The 13,758-nt window shown below is 39.1% G+C and overlaps 1 protein-coding gene across 1 annotated transcript; it reads right to left on the bottom strand.

Moving 5' to 3' along the window:
* Positions 1-10,664: 10,664 nt before the first annotated feature.
* Positions 10,665-12,458, bottom strand: LOC112717718 (uncharacterized). The gene is made up of 3 exons (XM_025769675.1): positions 12,325-12,458; positions 11,527-12,102; positions 10,665-11,478 (listed from the first exon to the last, which is right to left on the bottom strand). The coding sequence occupies exons 1-3, from the start codon at positions 12,456-12,458 to the stop codon at positions 10,665-10,667; spliced, it is 1,524 nt and encodes a 507-aa protein (XP_025625460.1).
* Between the last annotated feature and the right edge of the window lie 1,300 nt (positions 12,459-13,758).

Here is a 13,758-nt window from a genome sequence, read left to right as displayed (position 1 = left end):
CAGACAGGCCATATAGAAAGGCTTCTTCTCCAACACTTCAGCAAAAGGAATATTGATCTGTAACTTCTTAAAGACTGCCAAGAATTGAACAAGCTGCTCATCATTGGTCTCCTTTTGCACTTCAGAAAGTGTCATACTTCATGCTCTTTTATCACTACTGGGGCATGTACTAGTGCACTGCCCGTCTCCTGTTGAGCCTTTTTCTCCTTCAAATCCTCAGCAACATCTTCCTCTTTAGGCACGACCTCTTTGCCCATGGTGAGGGCTTTACACTCTTCTCTTGGATTTACCTTTGTTTTGCTTGGAAGAGTGTTGGGAGGTCTCTCAGATATCCTGCTAATCAACTGACCCACTTGTATTTTCAAGTTTCGAATTGAAGACCTAGTCTCTTGCATAAAGCTGTGAGTGATCTTAGAAAGGTCGAAAACTATTGTGGCTAAGTCAGAGAGGCTGTGTTTGGACATCTCCATCTACTACTGAGAGGGTTGGAACTGCCTATTGTTGTACCTATTTTGATTGGTTCTATTCTGGTTATTGTTGAAGCCCTGTTGAGGCTTTTGCTGCTCCCTCCACCCAAAGTTAGGGTGATTCCTCCATCCCTGATTGAAAGTATTTGCATAGGGATCATTATTAAGAATTTTCCATGTAATTTACTTCCTCCATGGTGGGTTGAGCAATGTCATAAACGTCCCCTTGAGTGTGGTTCCCTGTCATGCCATAGGATGCATCTTGAGTGTTGACGGCTGAAACCTGTATCCTGGTTAAGTGCTAAGAGATCATTTTTATCTGCTGGGACATGAGCTTGTTTTAAGCCAAAATAGCATCCAGTGTGTCCACCTCCATAACTCCTTTCTTTTGAGTGGTCCCAATGTTCACAGGGTTCCTCTGGGAAGTGTATATGTACCGGTTGTTTGCAACCATCTCAATAAACTCATCTGCCTCCTCAAGCGTCTTCTTCATGTGTAGAGAACCACTTGTAGAGTGATCCAATGATATCTTGGCCATTTTAGAGGGGCCATCATAAGATATCTACAACTTTGTCCAATCTAAACCATGTCTGCGGGGCATCTTCTGATCATCTGCTTGTATCTCTCTTGTGCCTCATAGAGGGACTCTCACTCTTTTTGTCTGAAGATCTGGATGTCCACTCTAAGCTTACTCAACTTCTGGGGTGAAAAGAACTTGGTCAGAAATCCAATGACCACCTTGTCTTATGAGTCCAAGTTCTCTTTGGGTTGAGAATCAAGCCACTGCTTTGCTCTATCCCTTACAACAAAAGGAAAGAGCATGAGCTTGTAAACTTCAGAGTTCATCCCATTCGTCTTGACCGTGTCACAGATCCTCCTGCTGAAGTCCATGAAACTGACAATTCTGCTACACCAGAGTAACTAGTTGAAGTTTACGCTCAAAATTGTTGGCACCAATGGTAGGTACAGATATGCTGCGCCCATAGAAGTCAGCTGTGGGTGCAGTGTATGAGGCAAGAACCTTCCTTGCTTGCTCTTCAGTGTTCGGATTCCCTCTATTAGCTGCCATAGTGGTCTCTTCAGCTTCCTTCTCAAAAGTTTTCTTGAGATTTTCTTTGGCTTTGTAACCTTTAGCATGTTGTAAACGCCGCCTCAAGGTTCTTTTAGGTTCAGAATCAAACTCGAGAAGGGGTTCTTTGTCTCTATTCCTGCTCATAAACAACAAAAAACAAAGAAAAAGTGGGAGTCTCTATGTCAGAGTATAGAGAACTCCCTGTCAGATATCCTATGTAAAAAGAGAAAATTAAAACAAATGAGGAAATTAACAAGAAAATTCGAAAATAAGAATGCAAGATTTAACCTAAAAAATTTTTAAAACAAGAAGAAAAAGGATTTTTTTTTAATTTTCAAAATTCAAAAAGATAGAAAAAACCCTAAAGAGACACCAAACTTAAAATCTGAAATTAAATGAAAATAAAATAACTAAAACAAAATTCGAAAATAAAGGAAAAGATAAAAATAAAAAATTTAAAAGAAGAATAAAAGCAAAAATAAAAAATTAAAAGAAAAAGCAAATGAACAGAACAAAAAATACCTAATCTAAGTGACGTTAGGATTTTTGCTAGTAAAGAATTTTATAAAGTCGCGTTGTAAGTATAGATTCTAAACCAACAGAAATCTCTTTGTACAAACGTTTGGTTGTCACAAGTAACAAACTCCTAAATAAATTGATAACCGAAGTATTTAAACATTGGGTTGTCTTCTCAAGGAATTGCAGGGAGGTATGTTCTTATTATTGGCTATGAAAAAGGTAAAATTGGAGGGTTTTGAGAGTGATGAACGAGTATGATAAATGACAAGTAAAATAAATAAATAACTGTAAATCAAACTCTTGGCAAGGTATGAGAATTTGGAAGTCCTATCCCAGTTATCCTTATCAATTGTGATGAGAATTGAATTTTTCTCCCACTATGTTAACCTCTAACTATGAAGGTAAGTTAAGTGGATGAATTAATTCGAATCCTCAAGTCCCAGTCTTTCCTTAGGAAAAGTTAGAGTTATTGGATCTCGAATTAATTCTTGAAGAACTCCAATTTTCAGTCAACAATGAGTTTGATAACTCAAGAGTTACCAATTAATCAACCAAAGCCAAAAGGGAATAAAATCTACTTGAATGAAAATAATTTGGATAGAGCACCAGCATCAATAACATAAATTAGAGAAAACAACCATAAGTCTGAAATACCTCAAATTATATTAAATAGAAAATCAATCTAAACATAGAAATCCATAAGCCAAATTGGCAACATCAGATAATCAACCAAAATGATAAATAAAAGTGGAAAATAAATAAAAGAAACATTGAACCTGTAAATGAAGAAGATGAAAATATTCCTAAGTCTTTTAAGATGAATTCTAATCCTAATCCTAAGAGAGAGGAGAGAGCCTCTCTCACTAAAAACTACATCTAAAACTATGAAAAGTGAATTATCAAAGCATGATCATGAATGGATGCATTCTCCCACTTTATAGCCTCTAATCTGTATTCTCTGGGCCAAAAACTGGGTCAGAAACAGCTCGAAAGTCACTTCCAGTGCTTTCTGGTCTGTACAGGTCGCGGCCAAGTGACGCGGAGGCGTCATCCACGCGTCCGCACGGATTACAGTTCGCAGATGCGACTCGGGCGTGTCATTCACGCGTTCGCGTCACCTAACTTCGAGGCAGCTATGACAAATTATATATAAAATCGAAGCCCCAGACGTTAGCTTTCCAACGCAACTAGAACCGCAACATTTGGACCTTTGTAGCTAAAGTTATAGCCGTTTGAGTGCGAAGAGGTCAGGCTGGACAGATTAACAACTTCTTCAACTTCTTGTATTCCTTCCACTTTTTCATGTTTCCTTTCCATCCTCCAAGTCATTCATGCCCTATAATATCTGAAAACACTTAACACACATATCAAGGCATCTAATGGTAATAAGAGAGGATTAATAATAAGCAAATATAAGATCAAAAAAGCATGTTTTCAATCATAGCACAAAATCAAGAAGAAAAATATAAAACATGCGAATTGTATGAATAAGTGAGTAAGGAGTTGATAAAAACCACTCAATTGAGCATAAGATAAACCATAAAATAGTGGTTTATCGACCTCCCCACACTTAAACAATAGCATGTCCTCATGCTAAGTTCAAGAGAAACTATAAAGAGATGAAGAGGAATGATAGAATGTATGATATGCAACCTATGAATGCAACTAAATGCAAAATGTTTCTACCTACTTGGTTAAAAATAAATAAGTTCTCCAAGACAAACATAAATCAGATTTCACTAATTTAAATCATACAGTGAAAACAAGTAAACTTGTAAGAAGATAGCTCATGAAAGCAGGGAACATAGAATTAAGCACTGAACCCTCACTGGTAGTGTATATCACTCTAATCTCTCTAGTGTATAGGGTAATCACTCTACTCTTCCCTAGTCATGCTTTCTAAAACTTTGTTCTTCATCTAATCAATCAACAGATATTTAGTATACTAATGCAAACATCATGAGGTCTTTTTAGGGTTGTAATGGGGCTGAGGTAAAGGTAGGGATATATATATAAGGCTAAGTGAGCTAAGTAAGTAAATTCTTGATTAGTTTAAGATCTCACCTAACATACATACTTTGTAAAGCAAAGCTTATTTACCTATTCTCCCATATTTTTCCCACTTTTGATGTTACATGCTCATGCATTAGTTTTAATTTTGTCCTATGTGCATTGCTTTATTTTGCATTTGGGGAATTCTTTTGTATCCCCTTTATTCAAATACTTATTTATTGATTTTTTTTTCTAAAACATAACTTATCAATGCACATGAATTTTTCATTATATATATATATATATATATATATATATATATATATATATATATTCTATTTTGGTTTTTCATGAGTAAGTTCCCAAATTCCCAATATTCAAATAAATTAGAAACATGATACATTCCCGTATTAACCCATGTTCCCACAGTTTCCCCACACTTAGTTGATACATAATCTCTATCTTAAGCTAACCAAAGATTCAATTTGGGATTTTTACTTTTGTTTTTCTGCTTAAGGCTAGTGATGTGGTTATAGAACAGAAATGGGTTAAAAGGCTCAAGGTGGCTAACAAGGGTGATGTAAAGGGTAGGATTATTTGGGATAAGTGAGCTAAAATCAAATAATGGCCTCAATCATATGCAAACATGTAAATGCACTAAATATTGGACATATAGAATGGAACAAAGCAGAGATTGCAATTATAGAGAAGGAAACACACAAGAATAAAAATTTATGGTTAAATAATGTAACCATATAAATAAGCTCAAAATCTCACAGGTTGTGTGTTCTTTGACTCAAAAACCATGTTCCAAATACAACTTCAAACAAGTGTAACAAAAAATTTTATTCAAATTAGTGAAATGCTATAAAATGTTTCTTGCAAAAGAAATTATTACTTTAACCAAGTGGTAAAATATGCAGAAATAAAACAAATATACAAATGCAACAATGAACTATCAAATAAAATAAAACATTAGTGTTGAAATAGGAAATAACTAACCCATGGAGATCGGTATCGACCTCCCCATACTTAAAGATTGCACCGTCCTCGGTGCATGCTAAGATGTGCAGGTGGACGGGTTGTTCCAACTGATGCTTTTCTCCAAAGATTGTGCAGATGGACTTGTATTCTCTCCCCAGCAATGGCGTCAAAAATTTGGTGCGCAAAATTAGAACTCGCACAACTTAACCGGCAAGTGCACCAGGTCATCCAAGTAATACCTCAGGTAAGTGAGGGTCGATTCCACGAGTATTGTCGGACTGAGCAAGCAATGGTCGTCTTGTTGGACTTAGTCAGGCAAATAGTAAAAAGAGTTGTGTTGTTGTAAACGCATAAACAAGTGAACAAGAAAATAAAGAAAGCAATTAAAGGGTTTGCTGTAAAATGATGATGAGAAATTAATTAAGGTTTTGGAGATGTTTACTTTTTCTGGATTAAAATGTCTTACTAACTATTTTAACAATGAATGTTTCATTCTATGGAAAACCAAAAGTGATTAAACCCTAATCTCTTAGCGATTTAATCTCCTCTAATCCTCATCAAGCACCACCCTCGTGGCCACTCAATTCTGATTAGAGGGTTAAGTTCAGAAAACTAGTTTAACGCCATAAAAATCATAATTACCTAAAGCTAATAGGATTTTATGTCACATGTCCCATTTAGTTCATGTAATTAATAATTTAAGAGGAATTTGTTTTCAAGCTGTAGTTCAAGCGAGATAACTCTCTCGAGAATCACAAGAACTCAAGTAGAAAAAGGTCATACTCTCTTTCCACCCAATTCATGAGATTAAGAATGAAAACAATTCTTAGTATAGAATCAAAACATTAATTAAAGTAGAAGAATAATAGTTCTAATCCATAGAAATAAACAGAGCTCCTAACCTTAACCAGGAGGTTTAGTTGCTCATAACTTATAGAAAAAACAGGGTTCTGAAAAGTGCGAAAGGAAGAAGATCCTAAACCTAAGTGGTCTTTTCCTTTAAATACTAATCTAATAATAAATTCTAGACCTAAAAGATATTATTTGTAAATAGAAATTATAAAAAGAAAATAAAATAAAATTAATAAGTGCTAAATCCACTTGGAGGCCCAAAGAGGTGTAAAACGGGTTGCAGCTGGCATTTAACTTCAGGAATGGGCGTGAGACGCCAGGGGAGGAGTATAACGTTGCTGGCCTGTACCCCCTACTGGTGCCAAATGCCAGGTGGGCGTTCAGTGCCCAGGGAGGCTGCTGCCAGCATTTTCTTTTCTTGCCCCAGGCTCCTCCAAACTGCTCCGAATTTCACCTAAAACCATAAAAAAATTTTCAAACTAGCATCTAAAGGTAATTTTTGCACTGAAATCAAGTAAAAGTAAATAAAATCTAACTCAAAACAATATAAAAATTACTAGAAAAAGGGTATAAGATCCTCACGCATCATGCAACTGTGGGCTTTCTCAGGTGGAGTGACTTCTATGTCGCCATGTTATTGCGTGTTGTGCTAACCAGCGACTGGACTGGCAACTGTATGTCAGCAATGTATACAAGATGTCAGAGATTCAGAAGGTCTACATAGTTGAGTTTATCCTGTTGGCCGACACGGAGACATGGCCTGATTACCTAAGACTGACGATGGTCGAGAATCCTATCTTGAGACGAAAGTCAAAAGGTTGTCCCAAATCGACTCACTATCTGAATGAAATAGATTCACGGGAAATGCGCGGTCCCCGGGTATGCCATCTTTGCGGGAGACAGGGTCATAGTCAGAGTAGATGTTCTCAAAGTGCTGGACCAAGTAGGGTTGGTGGCAGTGATGGCTCGTATGGTTTTGTTTCAATGCTGCATTTCAATGTAGTTATTTTTGGTTAATGTAGTTCAATTAGGAATTTCAATATCTATGTAATTTTAAGTTAATGTATTTAAGTTAATGCATTAAATCATGAGTTTGACTCAAACTGAAAGTTAATACAACAAATAGAACAATGAAAATAAACAAATTTTAACTAATGGGAAGTTAAACAAAGTTCAACTAACTAAAAATTAAAACAAGAAATACAACGATGAAATAAACAAACTTTGAGGAAAACCTAAAGGCCTAAACTAAAACAAGAAATACAACGATGAAGTAAATATAGTTTGACTAAACTAAAAACTAATAAAACAAATACAACAACAAAATAAATAACTAACAGCTTACGGCTTCTTCTTGAAAAATCCCATTGCCTTGTTCACTATCCCTTTAACACTTGACGGTGTAAACCTGGTTGGTGGACGGACATCTGTCTGTAGGTTGTACTGATAATCCCGATCAACTGCCTGTCTTTCTGTCGTCGAACTGAACCCACCTCCATCTGTATGTTCCTCCACTGGACTGGACCACCTGCCTCTGCCTATCTCTCTACTGGACCTGAACCACATGTCGGGGCGGAAAGATTGGGGATATACTCGCCAACATGCTCCTGTGTCGGCTTGTTCAAGTCCAGATCGATCGGAGCCTGCTGTGATGTATTCATACAACACCGATCAATCCGTATATGTGACTCAATGCATACACTGGCTCAACTATCAGTTGTGGCCGATGGATGGTATCGATGAGACGAACCGTCAACCGATGCCCGGTGAGATTACGAGGACTACTGTGATGGGATGGTTGGGATGTAAGCATCATCAAGAACAGGACCACCGTTGTCAAGAAATCGACGGATGATATCGTAGTCCCCAAATGTCTGTGGTGAGAATGGGGAAATGTCTGCCAACTCGAATCCATGATTTTTGTGCTGGCTGTGATGAGACTGATGTTTATGATGTGTACTGCGATGGCTAGACTGCCCATGATTCAATCTGTTGTGCTGAGATAGTTATGGGAGATGATAGTAAAATGGCTGAAATACTGCATAAGGTTGTGCTGGCCTATTGGGGTGGATGCTGGAATGGCTGCTGCAGTGGATATTGGGGTGGCTGCTGGGGTAGATGCTGAGGATTGACATCTGACAGTCTCAGGTACATCCCGTATGATCCAATATACCCACTTCGGTAATCGGCAGACAGGGTGAAGCCAACATTTGGTTGCAGGCCCTAATCTCTCAGACGACTGTTGCGGCGTTTACCCTATTGTTGTATCCATTCATCATGAATCATGCGCCAGTCATGGTGCTATACTCCCCAAAGAGTATAACAATGCGTGTTAACTGGTATGGCTTGTATTACCAGAGGGGGATTGTGTATATCCGTATTGCGAACCACTCGGTCCGCAGGAAGCCAATACACACTCGAATGACACCAATGGCCCTACCGTGTCACAGACCTCAAGGTGTGCGTGTAGTTCGGCAGGAATGATGATGCCGACATACGACCTCCAAAAAAATGGCAAAATATTCCAAGGGGCATTAGATTATTAATAATGCCATAAATTATAACAGAAAACCTCAAAATCCATACTCATCTCTTCCATAAAGTCGATCATGTGCCTAATGTTCGCCTGAGTCATAGACATCCATTTTCGGGTCCGTGAATGATAACTTCATCTACAACAGAGAACATTATTCTCATAGTTTGAATTACATCTTGCCAGTAGACCATAAATAACATACAAGTCAAATTCCAATAAAATAATGACAGTTACCTGTGTGCCACCGGTATTTCAGCCGACGTAAGCTGGTGTCGGGGAATGGGCTTCAGTCAAGGCATACACTCCCACACTTAAGCAAATAACAAACCAAGTGGCCGATCAATCTCCTTACAATCGTATCGTGACGCACGACACAATGACCTATAAAGGTGTGCGAGAATTGAGTGAATCAACCCTACACACTTGAGCGGCTAGAGCGGATACACGTCCGGTGAGGGTTCGATTTCTCAATTACATGTTTCTACCGATGATCATCTTTTCTTACAAGTTTGTAAAATCTTTCAATAACTTAATTCAATTGTGGGTTTGATTTGAGTGATATGGCTTTAGCTCTCATTCTTATATATGTATTCTTGGAAGTTGATTTATCTTGACCAAGTAGTTGCATTCATGTAGATAGATTGCATATAGTTAGTTTGCATTGAATAAATGTTGATACCTTTTGTTTCTTTGTTAATTCTAGCATGAGGACATGCTTGGTTTAAGTGTGTGGAGGTTGATAAACCCCATTTTTAGGGTTTATCTTGTGCTTATTTTGGGGAATTTTATCATCTTTCTCACATTTATTCAATGAAATGGCATGGTTTCATGATTTTATCCTAATTTGTGCTTAAGTGTGAAAATATGCTTTTTAGGCTTTAATTTGCTAATTTTGATTCACCTTTGATTCCACTAGATGCCTTGATGTGTTTGTTAGTGAATTCAGGATAAAAAGGATAGGAATGGATCAAAGGAGTGAAGAGAAAAGCATGCAAGATGGAGAACTCATGGAAAATCAAGGATTTGGAGTGTACCTGCCAACGCGCACGCGTGATAGACGCGCACGCGTGGATAGAAAAATGGCCAGCGACGCATACGCGTGACCCACGCGTACGCGTCGATGCTTGCACGTGATCTCATTAAAGTGAAAATGCTGGGGCAATTTCTGAGCTGCCGAGGCCCAAATCCAACTCATTTCTAAGAGTATTTCATGCGAAATTCAAGCTTGGACAAAGGGGGGTGTGCACATAGTAGAGTTTTGGATCATGCTTTAGTTAGAATTCTAGAGAGAGAAGCTCTCTCTTCTCTCTAAAATTAGGTTAGATGTAGATTAGAATTTCTTAGATCTAGGTTTAATTCATGCTTTGATTTACATTTTCTTTCTAATTTCTTGTTTCTTTACCTTTGCTTTCCTAGTTTAATATCTTATTCTTTTTATTTGTTTACTTTGTTGTTGATGCACTCTTTCTTCTTCTATTTTCCTTTAAGGCAATTTATGTTTGATTTCTTTTATTGTTGATTTGCTTTGTTATTGTTATTTCCTTGCAATTGGTAGTTGTAGATTTATATTTCTTGCAATTTTATCTTACTTACCTTTTATGCCTTCCAAGTGTTTGATAAAATGCTTGGAAGGATGTTAGAGTAGATTTTCCTTCTCTTGGCTTGTGTTGAGTAATTGGTGACTCTTGAGTTATCAAACTCTTTTGTTGATTGATAATTGAAAATTGCTAGTTGACTTGAATGCCACTAAAGCTAGTCTTTCATTATGATTTGACTAGGACTTGTGGTCTCAAGTTGATATCCACTTGACTTTCCTTCATAGTTAGAGGTTAACTAAGTGGAGCAATGGACAATTCTTGTCCCAATTGATGATGATAATAAGGATAGGACTTTCAATTCTCATTCCTTGCCAAGAGCTTTCTTAGTTGATTAGTTTATTTCTTTTGCTATTTATATTTCTTGTCTCTTATTACAAAAACCCTAAAACATTCCTTCATAGCCAATAATAAGAACACTTCCCTGCAATTCCTTGAGAGACAACCCGAAGTTTAAATACTTCGGTTTATTTTTATTGGGGTTTGTACTTGTGACAAACAAATTTTTTGATTGAGGAATTGTTTGTTGGTTTAGAACTATACTTGCAACGAGATTTCATTTGTGAAATTGTTTACCAACCGACAATTTCCGTTCATCACCCAACTGTCGATCCTCGTTGAGGGCAACTCCTACGAGTGTGGGCTAGCTACCTACAAAGGCCACATCGTTTTGGCCTGTTGGGGTCACCTTCTTCCATGTTGTTGTGGATCTGTGTGGACCGTGGTTGACTCTCTCTAGCACGTCTCATGTTAGGGTCAGGGATGACAGTCGGTCCGTCATATGGCGGCCAAAGCCCCTTTGGAATACAAGGTGCAAAGGCCATCTGATACACCTTAAAAACCTCAGCCATGCTGTAAACTTCATCAACGAATGTGACCCAATCCAGTCGTGACTGATCACAGCATGTGATTGCATGGCAATAGGGGTAGTGCAGGGCCTGAAAATTGCCACAGTCGCACGTACGATCTCTAAGCGAAACTCGGTAAGTTCCCAATGAAAACTTACCCGTAGGTGTAGTCTCCGCGATAGTATACGCGGACTGATGCTTATCAAATAGTGTCACTGTGAAACACCTTGAATCCTTCAAGTTCTGCTCAATGGCTTTAACAAGTGCCTGGGAAAATCGGTGTCTGCCCCCCAGTTGTGCCTCTGCTGACTGACCCCGAACAACAAACAGCTCTGCAAGCCTTAAGTACGTCGACTTGACCAACGACATCACTGGTAGATTCTTGGTTCCCTTCAAAACAGAATTGACACACTTAGATATGTTGGTCGTCATGTGACCGTATCGCCTGCCTCCATCCTTGTGTTGTGTCCACCTCTCATACTCCATCCTATTTGCCCAATCACACATAGCTGAATTCTTTGTTCTCATGATGTCAAACCAATACTCAAACTCGGCCTCTGTCTTAGCATAAGCAGCATTCACCAGCCACCTCCTAGCATCCTGCCCCTTGAAGCTGAGATAAAAATTGGCTACAACATGCCAAATACAAAATGCCCGTTACGCATGAAGAGGTTGCCATCCACTATCAGGTGTCTCTAGTGCCGCCTTGATGTCGTCGTGCTTGTAAAAAATCACCAGAATGCCCATTTGTGGCGTCACATGTCTTCTAAGGTTGGTGAGAAAGTATGACCAAGACTCTGTATTTTCTTCCTCCACAAGTGCAAAAGCAATAAGCAGGATGTTCGAGTTTCCGTCTTGAGCAATTACTAATAACAAGGTGCCTCCGTACTTACCATACAAGTGAGTACCATCGATGCTGACTAGAGGTTTACAGTGTCGAAATGCCTCAATACAGGGAGGAAATGTCCAGAAAAGACGGTGAAAGTAGACAGTCGATTCATCAACCTGATCACCCACTCTAACCGGAGAGGTCTTCAGAAGAGCTATCGTACCATCCATGGTGGACCTCACCCCAAGGATCCAACGGGGAAGCTCGCCATAAGACACCTCCCAGTCCCCGTAGATCTGTGCTACTGCCTTCTGCTTCGCCATCCAAACCTTCCTATAACTAAGCCTGAAACCATAGGTGGACTCAGTTGCTTCCTGCAACACTTTAATCGTAATCGACGCATCCGCTCTGACCAACGGAAAGATCCTCACACAGACGACATGATAATCAAGTTGTCTGTGGTTGCTCGATATGGATGTGGCCAAACATGTGTGCGGTCCATTCTACCTCTTAACTTCCCACGTGCTCTTCCGTTGCCGCAGTGCGATACGAATCATCCACGTGCACCCTTTTCCAAACTCCTTGCACTTCCCTTGGTATTTGAGATGGTCCGATTCCATCACCCTTTACTCAACTCCACGTCGGATGCTGTAATCTTTCACACTCAGCACAGCTTCCTCCTTACTCTGGAAAGATTGGCCAAGACGAAATTCCGTCAGACCAGCTACATCATGCAGACCCTGACCCACAAACGTCTCCTCCATCTCTCGCTATTCGCCAATGGCTTCCAAGTTCAACGCTGACAAGTGTGGAGGATATTGCAGTGTGCCAGAACCCGATGCTCCTTGGGGTGTATGTGTGTTGCTCGGAATATCATCCTCACTATCCCCAACAATGTCGACCGGCTCATCCGCTGAATCATCGTCTCGCATGGCATTTTCAACACGATCTGGTCCAACCTTATAGTCAAAATCGGGGACACCATCAGGCACACTAGCAGTACCAATCGCAACACATGGAGGATTGTATATCGGACCGGAAGGTGCGACCACCGGCATTGACGTGGAGACACCACCCATCGTCTTCGACTGAGGATTTGGCACAAATGCCCCAGGGCTGTCGACGCCATCTTCCAACTTCACAAACAACTCGGGTATTCTAACCTCCGGAAAACTCCGCCGACAGTGAAACAAGACCTGCAAGCCTTCATTGGACCCTATCACAAACGTCTCATACTTCACACCAGCAGACACATCGGCAATGGGAATCTTGTAGAACAATTTTTTAATCCACTTTGTCCCGCACACACCAAGCTTCTATAATATGCTTTGTTTTATCTCTGCCAACGTACTCAACAGCCGAATAAAAACACTAAGGGGTTCCCTATCTATAAATTTAACCCCGTGCCTTTTACTTTTTTTTTTAATTTTCCCAGAGCAATGCACCAAAGCCACAAAACACTCCTCCCCATCCATTTGTGAGAAATGATACTCTTCTCACCTCAATACTACCTTGGAGGGGTATTTATAGGCAACCAGCCTCGAGGCACCCTCCACATAAACCGCTACTGCCTATAGCGGTTTATGGTCAAATCGTGCTCCACAGAAATCGCTGTTTCCTATAGCGATTTCTGTTTAAACTATTGTGCACGTAAAACACAGCTGGCAGTAGTAGTTTACATTATACGCTAATCTGCTGCTGGCAGTAGCGATTTTTATAGATTTGTGAAAAAATGCAATTGCGTCTTCCTTTACCAAAATGTATAATCAGGTAATTTTGCTGCCCATTTTATTTATTTAAGAAAATTGCCCTTTATTCAAGATAGGTTAGATTAGACTAAACTGTAGGATAAATCACTCTAACTTATTTTCACCTATAATTTTGTTTTCTTATATATATATTACGATAATAATTCAAACTCTGAAGTTTTGTTTATTCACTATTTTGTTGGTGGAAAAAATTAACTGTCTAACAAAATTGTGTTTGATTTTTTAGTCCTCTCTTTGCTGAAATGATATGTAGCTAACACTACAAGAAAAATGTTTATTATCGTCGAATTTAGCA

This window comes from Arachis hypogaea, chromosome 10, assembly GCF_003086295.3.
Source record: "Arachis hypogaea cultivar Tifrunner chromosome 10, arahy.Tifrunner.gnm2.J5K5, whole genome shotgun sequence".
Taxonomy (NCBI): domain Eukaryota; kingdom Viridiplantae; phylum Streptophyta; class Magnoliopsida; order Fabales; family Fabaceae; genus Arachis; species Arachis hypogaea.
Note: the sequence above shows the minus strand (reverse complement) of the source record. Positions and strands in the feature narration are given on the sequence as shown.

Coding starts and splice junctions, on each gene's coding strand:
- LOC112717718 (XM_025769675.1), bottom strand. CDS start 12,458: ATGGAGGAGACGTTTGTGGGTCAGGGTCTGCATGATGTAGCTGGTCTG. Junction 12,103..12,324: donor AGCATCCGACGTGGAGTTGA/GTAAAGGGTGAT, acceptor TCCGTTGGTCAG/AGCGGATGCGTCGATTACGA. Junction 11,479..11,526: donor GGATGGCAACCTCTTCATGC/GTAACGGGCATT, acceptor TTTTTATCTCAG/CTTCAAGGGGCAGGATGCTA.